The 20,799-nt window shown below is 52.3% G+C and overlaps 8 protein-coding genes across 8 annotated transcripts; 5 read left to right on the top strand and 3 right to left on the bottom strand.

Annotated features, from left to right (window-relative positions):
* Positions 1-95: 95 nt before the first annotated feature.
* On the top strand, positions 96-5,800 carry M436DRAFT_47038 (bifunctional carbamoylphosphate synthetase/aspartate transcarbamylase; the record flags this gene model as incomplete). The annotated part of the gene is made up of 6 exons (XM_013571503.1): positions 96-696; positions 748-3,033; positions 3,085-3,171; positions 3,224-3,237; positions 3,325-5,691; positions 5,744-5,800. The coding sequence occupies 6 exons, from the start codon at positions 96-98 to the stop codon at positions 5,798-5,800; spliced, it is 5,412 nt and encodes a 1,803-aa protein (XP_013426957.1).
* A 1,428-nt stretch (positions 5,801-7,228) lies between these two features.
* On the bottom strand, positions 7,229-7,816 carry M436DRAFT_82114 (uncharacterized protein; the record flags this gene model as incomplete). Its single annotated transcript, XM_013571778.1, has 2 exons — positions 7,229-7,538; positions 7,590-7,816. The coding sequence occupies 2 exons, from the start codon at positions 7,814-7,816 to the stop codon at positions 7,229-7,231; spliced, it is 537 nt and encodes a 178-aa protein (XP_013427232.1).
* A 440-nt stretch (positions 7,817-8,256) lies between these two features.
* Positions 8,257-8,869, bottom strand: M436DRAFT_82113 (uncharacterized protein; the record flags this gene model as incomplete). Its single annotated transcript, XM_013571777.1, has 2 exons — positions 8,257-8,566; positions 8,637-8,869. 2 exons carry the CDS (start codon positions 8,867-8,869, stop codon positions 8,257-8,259), a joined length of 543 nt encoding a protein of 180 aa, XP_013427231.1.
* A 1,150-nt stretch (positions 8,870-10,019) lies between these two features.
* Positions 10,020-10,918, bottom strand: M436DRAFT_12790 (ribose 5-phosphate isomerase A; the record flags this gene model as incomplete). The annotated part of the gene is made up of 2 exons (XM_013571462.1): positions 10,020-10,453; positions 10,510-10,918. Coding segments are annotated over 2 exons (843 nt in total), but the record flags the coding sequence as incomplete, so codon positions are not given.
* A 451-nt stretch (positions 10,919-11,369) lies between these two features.
* M436DRAFT_73005 (uncharacterized protein) lies at positions 11,370-13,131 on the top strand (the record flags this gene model as incomplete). Its single annotated transcript, XM_013571776.1, has 2 exons — positions 11,370-12,922; positions 12,972-13,131. 2 exons carry the CDS (start codon positions 11,370-11,372, stop codon positions 13,129-13,131), a joined length of 1,713 nt encoding a protein of 570 aa, XP_013427230.1.
* Positions 13,132-13,529: 398 nt separating this feature from the next.
* Positions 13,530-14,685, top strand: M436DRAFT_73004 (uncharacterized protein; the record flags this gene model as incomplete). The annotated part of the gene is made up of 2 exons (XM_013571775.1): positions 13,530-13,683; positions 13,727-14,685. 2 exons carry the CDS (start codon positions 13,530-13,532, stop codon positions 14,683-14,685), a joined length of 1,113 nt encoding a protein of 370 aa, XP_013427229.1.
* Positions 14,686-16,558: 1,873 nt separating this feature from the next.
* Positions 16,559-18,681, top strand: M436DRAFT_8697 (uncharacterized protein; the record flags this gene model as incomplete). The annotated part of the gene is made up of 4 exons (XM_013571455.1): positions 16,559-16,753; positions 16,807-16,944; positions 16,996-17,984; positions 18,036-18,681. Coding segments are annotated over 4 exons (1,968 nt in total), but the record flags the coding sequence as incomplete, so codon positions are not given.
* Positions 18,682-20,229: 1,548 nt separating this feature from the next.
* Positions 20,230-20,786, top strand: M436DRAFT_46984 (histone H4; the record flags this gene model as incomplete). Its single annotated transcript, XM_013571493.1, has 5 exons — positions 20,230-20,330; positions 20,382-20,433; positions 20,471-20,570; positions 20,623-20,638; positions 20,696-20,786. The coding sequence occupies 5 exons, from the start codon at positions 20,230-20,232 to the stop codon at positions 20,784-20,786; spliced, it is 360 nt and encodes a 119-aa protein (XP_013426947.1).
* Between the last annotated feature and the right edge of the window lie 13 nt (positions 20,787-20,799).

Here is a 20,799-nt window from a genome sequence, read left to right as displayed (position 1 = left end):
GGCGCGCCAAGACCCTGGAGACAATTTTTCAATTGTCCAATTCACTTCTTCCTCCCTCCTTGTGACATCAGTTCAAACTGGCCTCGTCTTGCACAATGGCTGGTCACACTGGAGATAAGCTCATCGCCCTCGAGGCAAGAGAAGGCACCGAGTGTGTCCGTCTCGCCCAAGGCAAATCCTTTGGTGCTGAGAAGAGTGTCGCCGGCGAGCTGGTCTTCTCGACTGGTATGGTCGGCTACGAGGAGTCCATCACTGATCCCTCATACAAAGGCCAGATCCTGGTTCTCACCTACCCTCTGATCGGCAACTACGGTGTGCCCGACAGAAACGAACTCGACCCTCTCTTGAAGGACCTCCCTGCCCACTTCGAGGCATCCCAGATCCACATTGCCGGTCTGATCGTTGCTTCTTACTGCGGCGAAGCATACTCACACTACCTGGCCACCTCTTCATTGGGCAAATGGCTCAAGGAGCAAGGCGTGCCTGCTCTGTGCGGCGTCGACACTCGCGCACTCACAAAGATCATCCGCGAGAAGGGTAGCATGCTCGGCCGCATGAGACTGCAAAAGTCTGGCCCCACTGCTGCTGCTCCCATCACCAACGGCATCACACCCAGCAACGGCGAGTACGAGGAGAAGCCCGAGTTCGAGGAGATTGAGTGGTCCAACCCTAACAACCAGAACCTGGTCGCAGATGGTGAGACTGCCTGACAGCATCGAGTATGAAGCCGCTGCTGACACGGTCTAGTTTCTATCAAGGAGCCCAAAATCTACTCTCCCGACCCGTCAAACGCCTTGAAGCACCCCTCAGGCAGACCCATCCGCATTGTCTGCGTTGACGTCGGTCTCAAGTACAACCAGCTTAGATGCCTCGTCAAGCGTGGTGTAGAGGTCCAGGTCGTCCCCTGGGACTACGACTTCCCTTCCTTGGCTGGCAAGGAGTACGATGGTCTCTTCATCTCCAACGGTCCTGGTGACCCGGCATTGATGGAGAAGACTGTCAAGAACATTCAGGCCAACATCCGCGAGGCCAGAGTTCCCATCTTCGGTATCTGTTTGGGACACCAGCTGCTCGCCCGCGCCTCCGGTGCCGAGACGGTCAAGATGAAGTACGGTAACAGAGGCCACAACATCCCTGCCACAAACTTGATTTCTGGCAAGTGTTACATCACATCGCAAAACCACGGTTACGCTGTCGACTCGCGCACCCTCACCCAGGACTGGTCCGAACTCTTCGTCAACGCCAACGACGGCTCCAACGAGGGTATCAGACACATCAACCGCCCCTACTTCAGTGTCCAGTTCCACCCCGAAAGTGCCCCTGGTCCCCAGGACACCGAGTTCCTCTTCGACGTCTTCCTGGATGCTGTCCAGAAGGTCATTCAGGACTCTAGCATGATGCACCAGCCCATCAAGTTCCCTGGTGGTGATCTTGCTGAGAACCAGAAGGCCAACCCCAGAGTCACCGTCAAGAAGGTTCTGGTTCTTGGTAGTGGTGGTCTCTCCATCGGTCAGGCCGGTGAGTTCGATTACTCTGGTTCGCAAGCCATCAAGGCTCTTAAGGAGGAGGGCATCTACACAATCTTGATCAACCCCAATATCGCCACCATCCAGACTTCCAAGGGTCTGGCCGACAAGGTCTACTTCCTCCCTGTCAACGCCGACTTTGTTCGCAAGGTCATCAAGCAGGAGAAGCCTGACGGTATCTACTGTACTTTCGGTGGACAAACTGCTCTGTCAGTCGGTATTCAGCTCAAGGACGAATTTGAAGGTCTCGGCGTCAAGGTCCTCGGTACTCAAATCGACACTGTCATCACCACTGAGGATCGTGAGCTCTTTGCCCGTGCCATGGAGTCCATTGGCGAGAAGTGCGCTACCTCTGCCTCTGCCAACAACATGGAGGAGGCTATGGCCGCCGGTAAGAAGATCGGCTTCCCCTTGATCATTCGTGCCGCATACGCTCTCGGTGGTCTGGGCAGTGGTTTCGCCGATAACGAGGAGCAACTTCGCGAGCTCTGCAACAAGGCTTTCGCTGCCAGTCCCCAAGTACTCATCGAGCGCAGTATGAAGGGCTGGAAGGAGATCGAGTACGAAGTCGTCCGCGATTGCCAGGACAACTGCATTACTGTCTGTAACATGGAGAACTTCGATCCTCTGGGCATTCACACTGGTGACTCTATCGTCGTTGCCCCTTCGCAGACTCTGTCCGACAAGGACTTCATGATGCTGAGACGCACTGCTGTCAACGTCATCCGTCACCTCGGCGTTGTCGGTGAGTGCAACATCCAATACGCTCTCAACCCCGACTCAAGAGAGTACTGCATTATCGAGGTCAACGCTCGTCTCTCGCGTTCCTCAGCTCTTGCCTCCAAGGCTACCGGATACCCCTTGGCTTTCGTCGCTGCCAAGCTTGGTCTCGGTATCCCTTTGAACGAGATCAAGAACACTGTCACCAAGGTTACCTGCGCCTGCTTCGAGCCTTCCCTCGACTACGTTGTCGTCAAGATTCCTCGTTGGGATCTGAAAAAGTTCACTCGCGTCTCCACTCTCCTCGGCTCCGCCATGAAGAGTGTTGGTGAAGTCATGAGCATTGGAAGAACATTCGAAGAAGCCATTCAAAAGGCTATCCGTGCTGTCGATGTTAGCAACCTCGGCTTCCAGGAGACCAACGCTCTCATGTCTATCGACCAGGAGTTGCAGACTCCTTCTGACCAGAGAATGTTTGCCATCGCTAATGCCATGCACTCTGGCTACACCGTCGACAAGATCTGGGAGTTGACCAAGATTGACAAGTGGTTCCTGAGCAAGCTCAAGGGACTGAGCGAGTTTGGCAAGCTGATGAGCACCAAGAAGGTCGGCGATGTTTCCTCGCCGCTCTTCAGACAAGCCAAGGAGCTTGGTTTCTCAGACAAGCAATTGAGTATCTTCTGGTCAACCAACGAGCAGACCGTTCGCAAGCACAGACTTGACTACGATATCATGCCCGTCGTCAAGCAGATTGACACCGTCGCGGGTGAATTTCCTGCATTCACGAGTGAGTCGGATTGATTGAGAGTTACTTACAAATGTTGACGATTGTGCTCAGATTACCTCTACACAACTTACAATGCGTCCGAGAGCGACATCGACTTCAATGACAATGGTGTGATGGTATTGGGATCTGGCGTCTATCGTTCGTTACCCCCTTGATGTTTCCCTCGACGAAACATGCTAATTGTCCATAGGTATCGGTTCCTCCGTCGAGTTCGATTGGTGCTCCGTCCGCACTGTCCGCACTCTTCGTGAGAACAATTTCAAAACTGTTATGGTCAACTACAACCCGGAGACTGTCTCGACTGATTACGACGAGGCCGACCGCCTGTACTTCGAGAACATCACCCTCGAGACTGTCCTCGATATCTACCAGCTCGAGAACTCCAGCGGTGTCATTCTCTCCATGGGTGGTCAGACCCCCAACAACATCTCCCTGCCTCTCCACCGTCTCAACGTCAAGATTCTTGGTACCTCCCCGGAGATGATCGATTCCGCTGAGAACAGATACAAGTTCTCGCGTATGCTTGACAGAATCGGTGTCGACCAGCCTCAATGGAAGGAGCTTACCAGCATCGATGAAGCTAAGAAGTTCTGCGACGCTGTCTCCTACCCTGTACTTGTCCGTCCTTCATATGTTCTTTCTGGAGCAGCCATGAACACCGTCTACTCGGAGCACGATCTTGCCAATTACCTTAACCAGGCCGCCGAGGTGTCTAAGGACCACCCCGTTGTCATTACCAAGTACATTGAGGGCGCCAAGGAAATTGAGATGGATGCTGTTGCCCGTAACGGTACCATGATCGGTCACTTCATCTCGGAGCACGTTGAGAACGCTGGTGTTCACTCTGGTGACGCTACCTTGATCCAGCCCCCTCAGGACTTGGATTCCGAGACCGTCAGGCGTATTGAAGAGGCTACTAAGAAGATTGGTGAGGCTCTCAACATCACCGGTCCTTACAACATTCAGTTCATCGCCAAGGACAACGATATCAAGGTCATTGAGTGCAACGTCAGAGCCTCGAGATCTTTCCCCTTCGTTTCCAAGGTCACTGGTGTTGACTTGATCGAGTTGGCCACCAAGGCTATGACTGGCCTCCCCCTCCAGGAGTACCCCCCTACCACCATGCCCCCAGACTACATTGGTGTCAAGGTTCCCCAGTTCTCATTCTCGCGTCTCTCCGGTGCTGATCCCGTTACTGGTGTCGAGATGGCTTCAACTGGTGAGGTTGCTTGCTTTGGTCGTACCAAGTACGAGGCTTATATGAAGGCCCTCGTCGCCACTGGCTTCCGTCTTCCCAAGAAGAACATCCTCCTGTCTGTCGGAGCTTACAAGGACAAGCAAGAGTTGTTGCCTTCTATCGAGAAGCTCCACAAGCTTGGCTACAACTTGTACGCCACTGCCGGTACTGCCGACTTCCTCGAGGAGCACGGTGTTCCTTGCAAGTTCTTGGAGGCTCTCCAGGATGACGAGCAGAGAACGGAGTACTCGTTGACTCACGCTCTTGCCAACAACTTGATTGACTTGTACATCAACCTGCCTTCAAGCAACCGCTTCCGTCGTCCTGCCAACTACATGTCTAAGGGTTACCGTACTCGCAGAATGGCTGTCGACTACCAGACTCCTCTGGTCACCAACGTCAAGAATGCAAAGATCCTGATCGAGGCCATCGCTCGCGACTACGACATGGCTATCAGCAGCATTGACTACCAGACCTTTGCCGAACTTCCCTCGACCTCTCTCGAACAGCCTGTTGCCAAGCAGACTCCCTCTCTTCAAGAACTCCTCCACAACTCACCCTTCAAGGGTAGAGACATCACCTCTGTCAACCAGTTCACCAGAAAGGAGTTGCATCTTCTCATGACTGTCGCCTCGGAGATGCGTCTTGGTGTGGAGAGAGATGGCATTCTTGACATCCTCAAGAACAAGCTCCTCTGCTTGATGTTCTACGAGCCTTCCACTCGCACTTCATCTTCCTTCGATGCTGCCATGAAGCGTCTTGGTGGCCAGTGCATCATGATCAACGAGGCTCACTCGAGCACAAAGAAGGGCGAGACCCTGTCGGACACCATCCGCACTCTTGACCAGTACGCTGACGCTATCGTCCTCCGCCACCCTGAGGATGACAGCGCCGAGGTTGCTGCTGACGCTGCTGACCACCCTGTCATCAACGCCGGTAACGGCTCGCGCGAGCACCCTACTCAGGCCTTCCTCGATCTCTTCACCATTCGTGAGGAGGTTGGTACTGCCAACGGCCTCACCATCACCTTCGTTGGTGATCTCAAGTACGGCCGCACTGTGCACTCTCTTTGCGAGCTGTTGAAGCACTACAACTGCACAATCAACCTTGTCGCACCCAAGCAGATCGAGCTTCCTGAGAAGGTCCGCAGTGCCCTTCAGGGCCGTGGTCAGGTCGGTATCGAGTCCCACGAGCTTACTCCCGAGATCGTTGCCTCGTCCGACGTCATCTACTGCACCCGTGTGCAGAAGGAGCGCTTCGAGGACCTGTCTCTGTACGAGAAGGTCAAGGATGGTCTTGTTGTCAGCGCTGCTACACTCAAGCACGCTAAGAAGAACATGATTGTCATGCACCCCTTGCCTCGCAACATGGAGCTCAGCCCTGAGGTCGACAACGACCCCAGAGCTGCTTACTTCAGACAGGTAAGTTTCACACCCTCCGACAATTCGATAGGTTTACTGACAATATTTACAGATGAAGTACGGCATGTTCGTCCGCATGGCTCTCTTGGCTCTGGTCATGGCCTCGTAATCAGTAATCGGAACCAAAACATAAAATGGGAAAATCTGGCGTTGTCTGCTCTTTTGGCTATTATAGACTTTCGTCGAAGCGATGTCTTTTTCGGTGGATTTTGGTTTTGTTTTTTCCTTTTCGTTGTATACAGCCTTCCATACCTCACCATTTCCAAAAATCGGGTTCGACATGCATTTGCGTTCAGTATTATCTATTTAATCTGTTCGTCATCGCCGATCCGTCTCGTCAATCACGTATCCGAGCCTGGATTGCTCTGCGTGTTTTTACGTGTTATGCTTTTACGTCGTTCACGTCGTTACGTCTGTTACGTTCATTCATGTATATACTTTTTTCTACTTTGTATATAGAGAATTTATTCCAATTTATTTTCACCGTCGTTCTTTCTTCTCGCTTCCTTCGTTAGTCGTTGCTTCCTTTGCCTTTTCAATCGTTGCTTCCCTTCCCTTACATGGATACCTCCTCTAGTGATTGCTCCTCCCAGTCCTTTCCTTGGTTTGTACTCTCTTTAACCCTGGTCTCTCCTCGTACATCGCTCTTCTCAATTGTTGCTTCTCTCATCTTTGTTTTCCTTGATCGAACTTCTCTGTTATCCATGGCTCGCTTCCCATCTGGTCCCTTCCGTCTTCCTTCTTCGCCACCGAGACGCTTCTTCGGAAAAAATCAGGAGAATGAGAATAATTGAACATGCGGATGGTGTGCATTCCCTATTCATTCGTATTGGTAAGTCTGATGGACCCTATGATATGACCCATCGCAAGAGTCTGGAGAAGTGCTTGCTCCTTCTCGTTCCTCTTCGTGTTCCTAACTCTTCGATCGTAAATTGCAGTTTACCTCAACTTTTTCTCTCTCTCTGGCTACTGGTGCTATTTTAGACTAGCCATTACAAGCTTGCGATACGAGTAAAGTCTGACTTCGTCCTTGACAGCTGATGTCTCTCTGGATTCGTAGAAGCTCGAGATTGCTTTCTGCATTTCTATGCTGCTTGCCTTCTTCTCGTTCCGATCTGGGAGAACGCAATCTTAGAATTTGGAAGAAGCAGGAAGCTTGTGTCGAACGTCAAAATGATGATGATGATAATTGGGACGTCCAGGTAGGCAAGCAAATGACTTGTGGTTTTGAAAAACCCTTGCGATATCACTTACCGGGCTGTCGGATGTTATGTATACTTCAACCAGGCTCAATCTGCTGAATATACTCTGATAGATGACAGACTAGGACTGAAGGTCACTATAAGAATGCATGAAAAAGTTTGATGTAAAACAAGTGTCCACAGAGAGCTGTTTTGATGGTGTCTCTCAATGGAATTCTTTATGAGCTCTGGAAAGTACCATGCTTTTCTCCAGCCGAGTTGTATCTACAATGGATAGTCGATAGGAGACAATAAGCAGCTTTTGTCTCGCCCCCCCGATGCTTTAGTGAGCCGAATTACTGCAACTGGTCCAGCTTGGCAGAAAGCTCAGCGCCAGAACTTTCCTTGTACTCTTCAACCAGAACTGCTTTGACGGCTGCTTTGATCATAGCAACATAGTCTCCTGAAGTGACACCTTCCGTCTTCTCCTGAACCTTCTGAGCAATGTGCTCTTTGTAGGATTGATCGGCAGGCTTGAGGATTTTGTTGATCTGGGCATCGATAGAGGGAGTATGCTTGGAGACTGAACACCAAAGTTGGCCCATGATGTGCTTGACTTCGTGTTTGATCTGAGCTGAGATGAGATCGTCAACGGACTTGGATGTGCTAATTCAAAGTTAGAAGATGAGCGATGGTAGAAACTGGACGAAAGCATACTCGACGGTCTTTTTCTGCATACTCTCAAAAATGCGCGTGAGCTCCTCAGTGGCGATTTGGTTGGCAGCAGAGGTCTTTGAGTCCGTACCATCCTCGACCCCATGGCGCAGCTGAGCAGTAAGAGTGCTAGCACGCTTGAGTTGTTCTTGGATGTCGAGGCGTGGTTTCTTGCTGGCCTCAGTGGGTGGGAGCTCGGTAGGATCGTCGGGTTCGCTGCGCTTCGACATGTTGCGCAGTGTCTTCGTTGGTGAAGAAGAAGGAAAGTTGATCTGGAAGGCTGGCGGTGCAGTGGAAGCCGTGTGCGAAGCTGCGAGACTCGTAGAGAGGTCACGGACGAAAGCTTGACGACGAAGGGGAAGTGAGGCGAGAATGGGTAGATGTAAACGAAACACGAAGCGAAGTGAAAGCAGAATGTTAAATACCACAAGGTGCGTCGATGATCTACGGAGAGTAGCGCGCGTTGGAAACGCCATCCATCACTAGACCTTAGCTCTCGCTGTCGATTAAAAGCAGCTATACATATGCGCATAGCAATGAGTGTCTTCTCAAGGTCTCGTGTAGAAGATGTAGCGCCAATGGCTCCAACTGGCCTTCCCACACTTCCCATGTTGATGTCAAGCAATTCCGATCAGCCCAACTTCATGTTATTGATGTCGAACGATTTCGCTCAATTCAAAGCGTTCTCGAGGATGCCGACAAACTTCTTCTTCGCAGCTGCTTTGTATGCGCTCTTCGTCTCTGCCTGCACCTTCTCGATGGTTTCGTCCACAGTCAGATCTTTCAGCGTCTGCTTGAGTTGCTTCTTCACATCACGCGTGATGTCGTGCTGCCACTTCTGTACTCCTTCTAGGATGCTGGCCTCTGGCTGCTCATAGGCTTCTTCCCATATTTCACTATACTTTTCCAACGCCGTGATCATAGCCCTGACCTCGCTCTCTATAAGTGCATCGATCAGATTCTCCACTGCGTTAGAAGCACTGCAGTATAAGTTAGTTTCTGGACATTTTAGTTCTGGAGAGCACGTTGACTTGCTCTTTGACCTTTGACTCAAGCTTTTCGTGGGAACTGATCAAGGACTCTGCTTTCTTGATGCTTGCCATTGTGTCGTCACGGCAGGTAGTATGACCCCACTGAACGGCAGCCTTCTGAGCCTTCAATGAGTCGAGGAGCTGGATGCCCTGAGTCTTGACTTCGGTCACGGTGTCGTCAATGTCGATTCGAGACTTTTTGGCGGCGGGGGCATTGGCGGCATTGTTGTTGGTAGGAGGTCGTTTGGACATGATGATGATCAGAAAGAAGGTGTTTGGTGGGATGTGGTGTGTGACGAAGGAAAATTGAAGATCGAAAGGAAAGGTTGAGGGGTTGACAGGCGCAGCAGGTCATGCTCAGATTGAGAGGTCGCGACTACCTCAGATCAAAAGGCCAACTTTCTGCATGTGACAATCCAGTCACAGCTGCGACTACCTTTACGGCGCTAGTATCAAGAAGCACAATATTCTCGAGAGCCAGGATAATCTCGCAATTCGCCATTTAGTGCGCAGTAGTCACAGAGGCCTGGTGTATTGAATATTCCTGTCACGCCTACCGCCGACATGAACAGAAATCGTGTAACTGTGATCAGACTACTTCTCTTCCACCACTCTCCGCAAAAAGAAAATCACAGGTCTGATGGCTGGAGGGAGTTTCACTTACTTCTCTCATTCCCTTTTCTCCTCCTCCTTCTCCTTCTTCCTCTTCTCCTCCAACCTCTGATAGTGACCAGACCACCTTTCCGCAGGGGCGCGTCTATCAAGAGATAAGTTGTTGCTGTTGAAAAGTGCTGAGAGCGGAAGTATTAGCTGATCATGCAGAGGCTCGAACTCGAGCAAGTTGTTGTTGTTGATGCTTGGTGGCATGGTTGTTGTTTACGAGAGTGACTGCCGAATTGGGTTAGCTTGATAAGGCGACAGTGAGGTGGTGCTAGCCACCAGACCATTGGGGGTGTGATTGTGTTTATTGCAGCTTGACTGGGATATAGACCTTCACATATGCTCAACTAGAGGTCTGAAAGAGGATCGGCTTGCATGTCGAGGCACCTTGGTCTTACCGAGGACATATTTTCCTACCTCCTGAACATGTTTACAAGTCATCGGTAATCTGGAGTCTCGTGCTTCAATCGGTCCCATATCAACGAGCAACTTTGGTAATGGGTCAGTGATTACGAAGACATGCGGAAGCAGATCTGAACAAACAACAGGCGAGCAGTGTTCAAGCGCATTTGACCTTTTGGAGCAAGGAGTGGAAATTCAAGACAAAGAGACGGGGAAACGCAGTATCCAATGACGAATACTATCGATGTACTTTGGTATCTTTTGGCATGAACAGATGGCAAGTATGACATGAGAGGTTGCAAGCAGAGAAGAGATCAACACCACCTTATTTGGGAGGGTCTGCCTCCTTGACACTAACAGAACCGTCCTCGTTACCAAAGTAAGCGGCAACGGGCTTCTGACCTCCCTGGCCGCCAGCAGCCTGGACCTCGTAACCGTTGGGGCCGAAGAAGAGACCAACCTCGAGAACACCAGAAATGGACTTGATCTTGTGGGCAAGAGCAGTGACCTCCCATTGACCATCCTTGCCAGAGCCGTCCTTGCCGTTCTTGATGTCATCCTGGGTAAGGAGGGGCTTGAAGGGAGCGTCGATGATATAGAAGCCTTGGTCTGTCTGGACGGGACCGGTCTTTGCAAGGGTGTGTTCACGAAGTACGGGCTCGATGGACCCAATGAGCTTGAGCTGGCGCATAACGGTGGCATGGGCGATGGGAGCGACTTCAATGGGTATTGAGGGCCACTTTGTCACCAGGCGGGTCTGGTTCTTGCGGTAGTCTGAGTGCAGAGGTCAGTACAGAGAGAGAGGAAGAGAAGAGTTCAGAGTATGATACCAGCAATGCAGACAAACTTTTTTGCGCGGGTCGCAACCAGCTTCTCCTGGAACAAGCAAGCACCACCACCCTTGATGCAGTTTAGGTCGTCGTCAACCTCGTCGGCACCGTCAAAGGCAACATCCAACATGACGTTCTCGGGCAAACTGTCGAAGCCCATAGGCATCAGGCCAGCCTGCTCGATGACCTTTCTCGATTGGAAGCCGGTAGGGATGAAGAAGATGTAGCGACCGTTCTTGGGAGGGTTCTTGGCCAGACAGTCCTTGATAGCCTCGACACCGTAGATGATTGTGCTTCCAGAGCCAATGCCAACAAACTGCATATCGGAATTGAAGTGGTCGGCGACAGCGCGGTAGGCGGCCTTGCGCTTGGCCTGCTCGATCATGTCGACGGCAGCAGCGACTGCAGCACCAGGCCCTGCGGTAGTAACAGACATGTTGCGGGAAGATTGGTATGCTCGATACAGAGGGCGGAGGGAGCGTAGAGTCGAGACGGAAGAAGACGACGACAGCAGACGGATGAATGTTTGTTGGGACGAAGCTGGCCGGTATGAGCAATCAAGACGTCAATGACAATGGCAAAAGAAGTCGCGACTTACCAGCAAACATGCACAGCGGATGGGTGGATGAATGGGTGGAGATGATGGTGAGCTCTCAAGTGCTATTAATTAGCCGCAATGGAATTGTAGCGGGGTCTTTTGGCCTTGACGGGCGCGTGCAAAAGCCTGGCCGGCATCGCATCGGCCGCCGAGTGCCCCGCCATCGCCAACACGTCATGGATCAAACGCCGATCATGCGCCGTAGCTTCCTGATTCGGAGCTTGCTTTCGACCTAAGCCATCAAATCACCATTCACTCCACCATGGCAGCCAATGCAGACGTGACACCGCCCCCGCTCCAGGGAGTGCCTACGTCCAAGGAGAAGAGATATGACAGACAGCTGCGTCTCTGGGCTGCCAGCGGACAAGCCGCCCTCGAAGAAGCTCACATCCTGCTCATCAACAACGGCCCCGGCGTCGTCGGCGTCGAGACTCTCAAGAACCTGATTCTTCCTGGCATTGGACGCTTCACCATACTGGACTCGACTCTGGTGTCGGAACAAGATCTGGGCGTCAACTTCTTTCTAGACGAGAGCACTCTGGGCACCTTCCGCGCTGAGTCGAGCCGTCGTCTCCTGCAAGAGTTGAATCCTGATGTTGAGGGACATGCCATCACCGAGCCCTTACAGGCTTTCGTCGCCAGAGAGGGCGCTCTCAATCCGTACACTCTGGTGCTACTCACGGCTCCCACTACGCCAGACGTGCTCGAAGTCATCTCAACCCACTGCCAGACCCACGCCGTACCTCTGTTCTACATCCATTGCTCCGGCTTCTACTCACACTTCTCCCTCTCGCTGCCACCAGCATTCCCCATTGTCGACACTCATCCCGACCCTGTCTCGACGACAGACTTGCGCCTGCTCGCTCCATGGCCTGAACTCGTCCAATTCCAAAAGGAAAAGACAAGCAACCTCCAAGCACTGTCGCCCGAAGACATTGGTCATGTTCCATACCTTCTGCTTCTACTGCACTTCCTGGATGAATGGCGTGCATCTCACGACGGCCAGCCCCCTCAGTCCTACCAGGAAAAGACTGACTTCCGAAACATGGTCGCGAAGGCTTCTCCTCCCGATGAAGAGAACTTCGCTGAAGCTACTGCCGCCATTATCAAGTCTCTCAACCCTCCAACCGCTCCAGGCTCAGTCCTGACCGTTCTGGACGCCCCAGAGACAAATTCTTTGGCTCCCACCTCTTCCGCCTTCTGGTTTATCGCTAACGCTATCCGCACCTTCTACTCTGCGAATAACCAACTTCCTCTCCCGGGTGCCGTACCAGATATGAAGGCCAGAAGTGCCGACTATATCCAACTGCAGAACATCTACAAGTCCAAAGCCCGCAAGGATGCTGCCGAGGTACTGCAAACTGTCCGCTCACTTGAGGCCTCGGTTGGTCGCAGGGATCCCATCGATGAGAAGGAAGTCGAGGCTTTTTGCAAAGGTGCTGCTCACATCAAGCTCGTCCGTGGCAAGCCTCTTCGTGTTGCACGCGGTGATATTCCCCTCCTTTGGGGTGAAGACGCTGCCAAATCTGCTGTTGAACAACTCAACAACTTGACTTTCGGAATGGACAGCGGTATACTGCATTACATTGCCTTTGTCGCGTGGGACACATTTGTCGCTAGTCACAACGTCGATGGACTTGGTGGCGAGCCCAGAGTGCCTGGCTCGAATGATACCGACATCGACACCGATGCTGAAAAGATGGTCGGCATCGCTTTGAACATCATGGATTCTCTCATCAACGAGGCTGGCACTTTCATCGAGAATCCTGGATACGATGACCTCAAAGCAAAGTGTGCCAATATCGTGCGCGAGCTGTAAGTCGTTCTTGATGATATATTTTCAGCGTTACTGACAAATGACCAGTGTTCGTGCCGGTGCGTCCGAGCTTCACAACATCGGCTCCTTGACCGGCGGCTTGGTGGCTCAAGAAGTCATCAAGGTCATCACAAAGCAATACGTGCCTATCGACAACACTTGCGTCTTCGATGGCATTGAGAGCAAGGCTTCCGTCCTTCGCATTTGAGGTGCACGACCATTTCACGATTTACAAAAGAGGAGGCGTTTGCAAGATATCTCATGGCTATCAAGACGGCATAGCGAGGCGTTTTTCCATTTTCGTTTTCCTGCTATTCGTTCAATGGCTCTTCTCGATGCTTCTAGATTCAAGCTAGGCTGACAGCTGTATGCTAGTTTTGCAGACTTTCCACAAGACACGACTCTCAGTAAATGCCATCTCTTGTCTCGAAAGTGATATCTGTATATGCCGCAATGCGAAAGGTTTCTGGACAGGGCTAGACTCGGGAACGTTCCATCGAGCACGCGCTTTCCAAGAGCGAAGTGCCTAGAAGGTGCGCGGTTGCCTGCTCATCGAATCTGCGGAAGGCGCGACTGCCGACCTCTTTCTCACCTTCGGCGAGCTCCATGCTCCCAACTCTCAAACGTTTCATTCATCGCGCTACCCTTCAACATCATCGGCGCTCGGATCGTTTTCATCATCGCACCGTCTGCCTTCTGTGTGAACTGATCTTCGAAAGCATCGCCAAGATGTCGGACCTCTGTTACAACTGCCACAAGAGTATGTCGTTTGCTCTCGAGCATTCCTCCTACGTTGCTGATAGCTGCAGTCCACCTACCTCGCATATGCCAGGAGCCTCTCAAAGAATGCACAAATTGCGGCGCTCTTGGCCACACCTGGAACTTCTGTCATAAAGGCGCCATCAGAATCAAGCCCGACTACCTGTACTACGCCCTCTGTCACAACTGTCAGAAATGGCACCTTCCTATCCCCTGCCAAGAGGAGTTGGTCCGGTGCGGTGGCTGCATGCAACTCGGCCATGCACAAGAGTACTGCGCCCTCAATCCATCTCCCAGCATGGCGTTCACCGAGAGCATGAGCAATTTCATCTCGCACGACCTCACCACCAACAACGCTCAATGGATCATGCACAATGCTGCTCTGGCTGATGAGATCTACAAGATCAAGATGGGAGCAGTCACAGACACACTCCAGCTCGTCGCAGCCAAAAACCGTGAAGAAGTTCGTGCTCATCTGGCCAGTGTCTACCGTGGCCATGGTCATCCTTCTGTCACCGCATCCTACCGTCCCGTGTCTACAAAGTCATCGGTGTCCAAGCAGCTTCCTACACCTGCTGCTTTCAGAGCCGAGGTTGACTCTCGTTTACCTCTACCGCGCCCAGCCATTCCACCAGCTCATGTCCACGATCATTCGTATGAAGGACATAACACGCTAGCTCCTCTCCAACTCCAAAGCGATAGAGAGTTATACCAACACACTGCTCGAGTCTTCAGTCGTAACAACTCTTCGATCCCAGCCAAGAACCACGAGCCCAACACAACTCCTGGTGTACAGAAGACACCCGCAGAACCCCAATCCATTCTCAACTTTCGCACATACGACGCAAGTGCTGATCAGGACCAAGTGAAAGTTGGCGGAGACAGCTCGGGCAACGTAAGTCTTGCACCAAGAAGCTCTCCCTGTGATGACCGCGCCAACTCGGCGGACAGCAAGGCCGAGACAGAGCAGGAACGCGAGTTCTTTGACGGAGCACTATACTAGGACTTTCTGCAGAGCTCGCTCGAGCAACGCCTGCACAGAGGATCGGTCGATGAGAGCAAGGGGAGGGTCGAAACAGCGAATCCGAGGGTGGACAATGCATGACATGACAGAGCATAGCTAGGGGTAGTCACATTGCTGAGTCGTAAAATAAGAATGTGTGTGTTTTGATCCGTGGCTCTGGGTTCCAAGTGCCGTAGCCTATCATCGATGCAAACTCAATCTGGACCTGGGGAACATGACAGCGCAGAGCAGCGCAGCGCCTAGATCTCTGCTCGTAAGACTACAGTCAAAAAATCTACACGCCGGACCGGTGGAGAGTCTGGAACCTGAGGCCGTAAGAAGGGCGACGTCTGGCAGCGAGATCTGCCCTATCAGCTACAAATCCACATGCCGTCACTACAAACATGCAACCATAACAGGAAGGTGTCTTCCTATCCCGTCGGACGAGAGGGAATTCAAGTCCAAATCACGACATGACGCTGAGAGATATCATGCAGATTCCACAATATGATCAAGGAAAGTGATGATACCCTTGCTTGGACTGACGGCACAACCAGGTACTTGGTGTAAATGACATGCCATGAGACGTCAAGGTCGCATCCCCAGTCGGAACAAGGCAATCCGCAGGGCGATCTGGTATGCGTGTGCAACAGAGGCCACATAGGACCTCGGCCTGGATCCGGGGCAGACGTTGACAGGGAGCAGCCGCGCGCGAGAAATGGTCGAATAAAGCGCGGGGTCCGGTAGGTTTTTGTACGAGATTCCGGCAGATGGAGTTACACAAAGGCCACCCCAGACAATCGGCCTGGATAAATCTGAGAAAGCTGACTGGGCGGGAAATCGCCCGAGAAGGAATTGCCGAATCACAGGCACGATGGAGCCGGTTTGGCGGGATAGGTACGCGGTTAAGCAGGCCAACCGGAGCCAGGAATGCGGCTATAGAAAGGTAGGAGTAACAACGACATCAGAAGAGATGGTCGTTGGATCAGGGCTTGACAGAAAGCAGCAAGTTGACACGGTAGAAAGAGTCGGGAGTTGTTGGAAGTGACATGGACACGGCAACGGTGCTACGAGACACAGAAAAGGCAGCGCGAGTAATATCACATGTCAGAGAAAAGGGCTTGGATCAACTGCTCGGGCGGCTCTCGGGTCTGGGATGTGGAGAAGGACAAAATCGGACCGTCACGTCGGCCGGCTTAATTACCTACTTCAAGAGGTGATATGAGCAGCCTGTAACTCGGAGCAGCATGTCTCCCACCGTCCCACGGCTCAAGAGGGACCAGATGCCCGGCTCCCCTTTCTCATCCTTTCTCCTTCTCTCCTCTTCCCCGAACGACACTCATTCCCCACGCATGATAGCTGTTTCCAAGCCACTGATCTTGCAGTCTCTCTTTTTGTTGCGGGTGCTTTGATAACAGTTACTCCGCAAAGTCGACTATCTTCGCTTTCCCTCGGCTGATCTGAGCTCTATCGCCGAGCTAGTAGCCGACGGTATTGGAGATATTATTCCTTTGATCCGTCTTTGCGTGCAGCACTTTCCCAGTGCCTCGTCGGGCTACTGTATACAAGTCGTGAGATTCTCACGCAAGCCGCAACCATTACTTCCTCAGTCGCCCTATCCAATCTGCTGTCGGGGCCCTCGGCACCGTCGCCAAAGCGCCGTTTCTCCGTCTCTCCCGACGGCAGCGACGACTACGATGGCAGGCCCCGTAAGAGTCCTCGTCCTGATATGAGCTCGACCATAACTCCAGCTCGTCCTGTTCCGGCTTCGACAGGCTTCCCACAACCATCACCAGTGGCAGCTCCGGGCTCGGATCAATCATCCCGGCAGCAAGCCGGCAACGCTCAACAAACACGGCATGCTCAGGCACGCATGCGCTCCTCAATCGCGTGTGCTCGCTGTCGTCGGTCCAAGGTCAAATGTGTCAACAGTGGTGTCGGTACTCCTTGTCGGTCTTGCGAGGCCGGCAATCGGGAATGCACATATCCGGTTCCTGTCACGGGTGGACGCAAGCGGGAGAACAGTTTGACCGGGCCTGCTCCCAAGGTCGACCCCATGGGTGAAGAGGTAGATAAGCCAGCCTCTCAACTATCGGATCAGAAATACTGACCATACACCAGATCCGGAAACAACGGCAGCAGCGTAAAAGCAATGCCGGCTTGCCAGGGCAGCCTATGCCCGCCTTTGTCGAGCCTTCTATCTCACCAGTCGATGCTCTGGATCCGAACCTCTTGACGCCGGCTGTCTGGAAAGAGCTGGTAAGAAGCCTCGAAGATGTCGTTTCTGAGCCTGGCTAACAATTTGCTTAGTTTGACATATTCCAACTACACTTCTCTGCCGACCTCCCCTTCATTCACCCTCCTACCTTTCTCAAGCCTCTTCGCCAAGCTGGCTCGCAAGCTCAGGCACCTCAATACCGTCCATATACAAATACTCTTGTTCCTCCAGTCCAGCCTCCTGCGCCTACCGAGTTCTTGTTAGCATTCTTGGCCTTGACCTCCCGCTTTCACCCTACACTGGTTACCCACCATTCACCACGGAGTGCCAATCGTTCTAGCGATCCCCTCATCGCTGCCGAGTTCTACGCTTCTGCTGCGTCCGCGCAGCTCAATACCGCTACCGACCGATCAGGCGTCTGCGACATCTCGACCATCCAAGCTATGCTCATGCTAGCATTGCATGAGTGGGGCATGAACCGGGGTCCCAAGGCATGGGATCACCTCGGTATTGTCATTCGTTCTGCTCAAGCAATGGGACTGCATTACGAAGAAGAATTGGACGATCAACCTCTATCACGCTCACTGCCATCTCGAGCGAACGATCAACAAAGCTTTGCCAGCGCTGGTAACACTTCGCCTGATGCATCTTGCCAAAATGATGCATTTGTCAAACAGGAAATCCGCCGCCGCACCTTGTGGACTTGCTTCATCCTAGATCGCTACTTTAGCAACGGCAAATTCAGACCCCAGGCACTAAACGCGAGAGATTTGCGCATCCAACTGCCAGCTGGTGAACACGCTTTCCTGTTCGGCGAGAAAGTTCGTACTCTACTCTTGAGCGAGGAAAACACTTCCAGAGCCGAAGTGCAAAGTCAGCGCCGCGCTTCCTTGGCTACTGACCCATCAAATCCTCATCATAAAAGATCTTCGATTCATGATAGTGCAACTGGAAGATCCTCACCTCAAGATCCTGAAGGTCGGTGGGAGGTTGGCTCGGATGAGGGTCTGATCAGTCGATACATCAAGATGTTAGATATTCACGGAAAAGTCATGCGGTGGGCATGTGGTGGAGGCAGAAAGTGAGTCGATCACTCACACACGTTGACACAATCAGTACTAATCAGTTCTAGGCGTGATGCTTTGCCACCATGGAATCCACAATCTGAATGGTACGGCTTACGAAAGACGCTTGAGGATTTCAAGGTCGGCCTTCCGAGACACCACTCTTTGACGGCGCAGAATACATCCGTCCACATCAACCTCAAGTCCTCGACGCCCTACGCTCTTGTGCATCTCACCTTCCTTCTCTCTCAACTCCTTCTTACTCGCGACTTCCTCCCGTTCATTCCGTTCCGACATGGCAAGCCTTCAGGTCCGCTCGACGGCACGCGGTTTGATACGATACCTTCACCTCACGGTTTCTGGGATGACAGTGCTCGCGAATGCTTTGCTGCCGCTCGGGACATTGTTGACCTAGTCAGCTCTTTCCTAGAGTGGGGTGTCGTGGTCGAGACTCCTCTGGTCGGTTTCGCCCTTTATAACGTTGCCTTGCTTGGTGTCTATGTCACAAACTTTCCTTGGATGGACACTCACGGCTACCTTCGTCGAACTGCGAAGGACGACGGCGTGCCTTCTGGCGCAGACGCTGCTCGCAAAGCCATCGAACTGCTTGCTTCGATGAAGAATCGTTTATACATGGCCAGCGGATGGTTCCAGACCGTCAAACGCTCGCACAAGTACTTCTCACGCTTGAGGAAAACTTGGGTGGATTCTGCAGCCAGACTGCCAGGCGTCTTCCACGACCAAAGTATCGCTACTGCTCAATTGCACCCACCAAACGCTGAGAGCACACGTGTGCTGTTGGAAAGAGCTCTGAGAGACTCGGACGACTCCGGAGATTCTGATGTCGACATGTCAGAAACTCTGGCAACTTCCGATCTTCTCAATGGTGCACCCGCCCCACCTCGATCTGATATCAGCAGTCCTCGAATGGGTACCACGCCGCCCAAACAATTCTCAACCCCGGCGGAGCAGGCACAAGCTCACGCACAGCAAGAAGAGCGTTGGAATGCGATCAATAGTGTTGCGGCAGCAGCCTCTGCCGTGGCTTCTGGCAAAAGTCTCACACAATCGGCTCCCCAGAATAACAGTAATAACCCAGGCTTCCGATTCTACAGCGCCTTCCCTCCTGTCTCGACTTCATCGACACCAGGCGGCAGCTACCCAGCCCATGGTTTCCGTGCTGGCCATCCTGATGCGTCACCTCAGTCATACCCACAAACACCATCCTGGACACCATCGAACGGCAACTCAAGAGAGCCTCTGCAAGGCATTCGTGCGTTTACAGGCGACCGCCGCCGGGAGAGCGAAGCATTGGCTGGCGCAGCTGTGGCGGCCCATGCCGCTCATCATCATCGCTCATCTTCGGATCGTGAGATCAAGGACGTCGACGCATGGCTATCTGCCTTGGAGAAGTCGTTTGGCGCCGATGATGTCGCAGCATTCGTTGACGGTGTCGAGTTCGCCGAGTATGCTGCCCGTGGTTTACGATTGTCGCGCACACCTGGCTGGCTAGCTGCAGTCTGGGCCAGGTAATGTGTCCCTTACTCTATGTTTCTTGACCGAAGTCTGTATAACGGGTTCGAGGGTTTCCATTTGTCTCAGCAAAAAACGATGTTATGATTTCATTCTTTTGTCTTTTTGGAGGACTTTGGACACAACCATACTCCTGGCATTAGCGGTGTGCTTATCTTTTCTTTTGTCATATGGTTGCATCTCCTCTACTCTACATAGTTCAGAGCAAGACACCTCTTTCCTCGCGGCTTGAATTCTCCGTCACAACTTGTTCTCATGTGAGAATACGTTATGCGCGTAGCTTTGGCGATGCAAGGTTCCTCTAATAGGCAGGAAACATCCACCAGAACTGATCTCCAACGAAGGTCTGGATGTTGAGAACAAGCATGATACTTTCTAGACCAGGGATGCATCTAGAGAGTAGAGTGAGTCGAATCTCGATGGACATCTTCCTTGCTCACAACTATTGTGCCACTCTGCCACTCTGCGACTCTGCAGCTCCCGTGTGATATCCCGCTGCATCTAAGTAGGGAGTAAGAATGAGCGAAAGTGAAAGTGAGAGGAGCAGAGTCCAACACGATCGTCGTTACCCTTCTCGGCGCCATCTGGGCGGCTAATTCAGCCTTACCCGCCGCTTTCACTCCGCTCGACTCAGTCCAGTTCACTCCACGCGATCACTTCCTCCATCTTGATTCTTTGTCGAATTACTCTCCATTTCTTGTACGGTATCTTTGTTAGCGCTACATCACTATGGCTCGTCTATCTGACGTTGCCCGTCCAGCCGGGCTGGGTAAAGATGCCACGGGTACTGGAGGAAAGGGATTGGGAAAGTCTTTCGCAAAGCGACACCGGTACGTATTCACTATCATTGCCAGGTGGGCAACCCTGCTAACATATGACAGAAAGATCTTGCGCGACAACATCCAAGGTATCACCAAAGGAAGCATTCGGTATGTAAACAGATACACGGGTAGATATCTCTGCTGACGAGATGTTTCGCCGCCTAGCTCGTCGCGGTGGTGTCAAGCGTATATCGGCTACGATCTACGAAGAAGTGCGCGCCGCACTCAAAACCCGATTGACAATGGTAAGTTATCGACCTCTGCCTCGTCCTTATCTACAAAAGACTGACGCGCCCCCTAGCTCATGAAGGATATCTGTGCCATTCTTGGTGATTACTGTGTGACTTCCTATCGGTCTCCTTATCGCTAATAAGTTATACAGAGTCCGGTCATCGCAAGACCATTACCGTTCCAGACGTTGTGTTCGTTCTCAACCGACATGGCAACCCAATCTACGTGAGCTAGATCATCAATCACT

This window comes from Aureobasidium namibiae, assembly GCF_000721765.1.
Source record: "Aureobasidium namibiae CBS 147.97 unplaced genomic scaffold scaffold_9, whole genome shotgun sequence".
In the NCBI taxonomy this organism is placed as follows: domain Eukaryota; kingdom Fungi; phylum Ascomycota; class Dothideomycetes; order Dothideales; family Saccotheciaceae; genus Aureobasidium; species Aureobasidium namibiae.
Note: the sequence above shows the minus strand (reverse complement) of the source record. Positions and strands in the feature narration are given on the sequence as shown.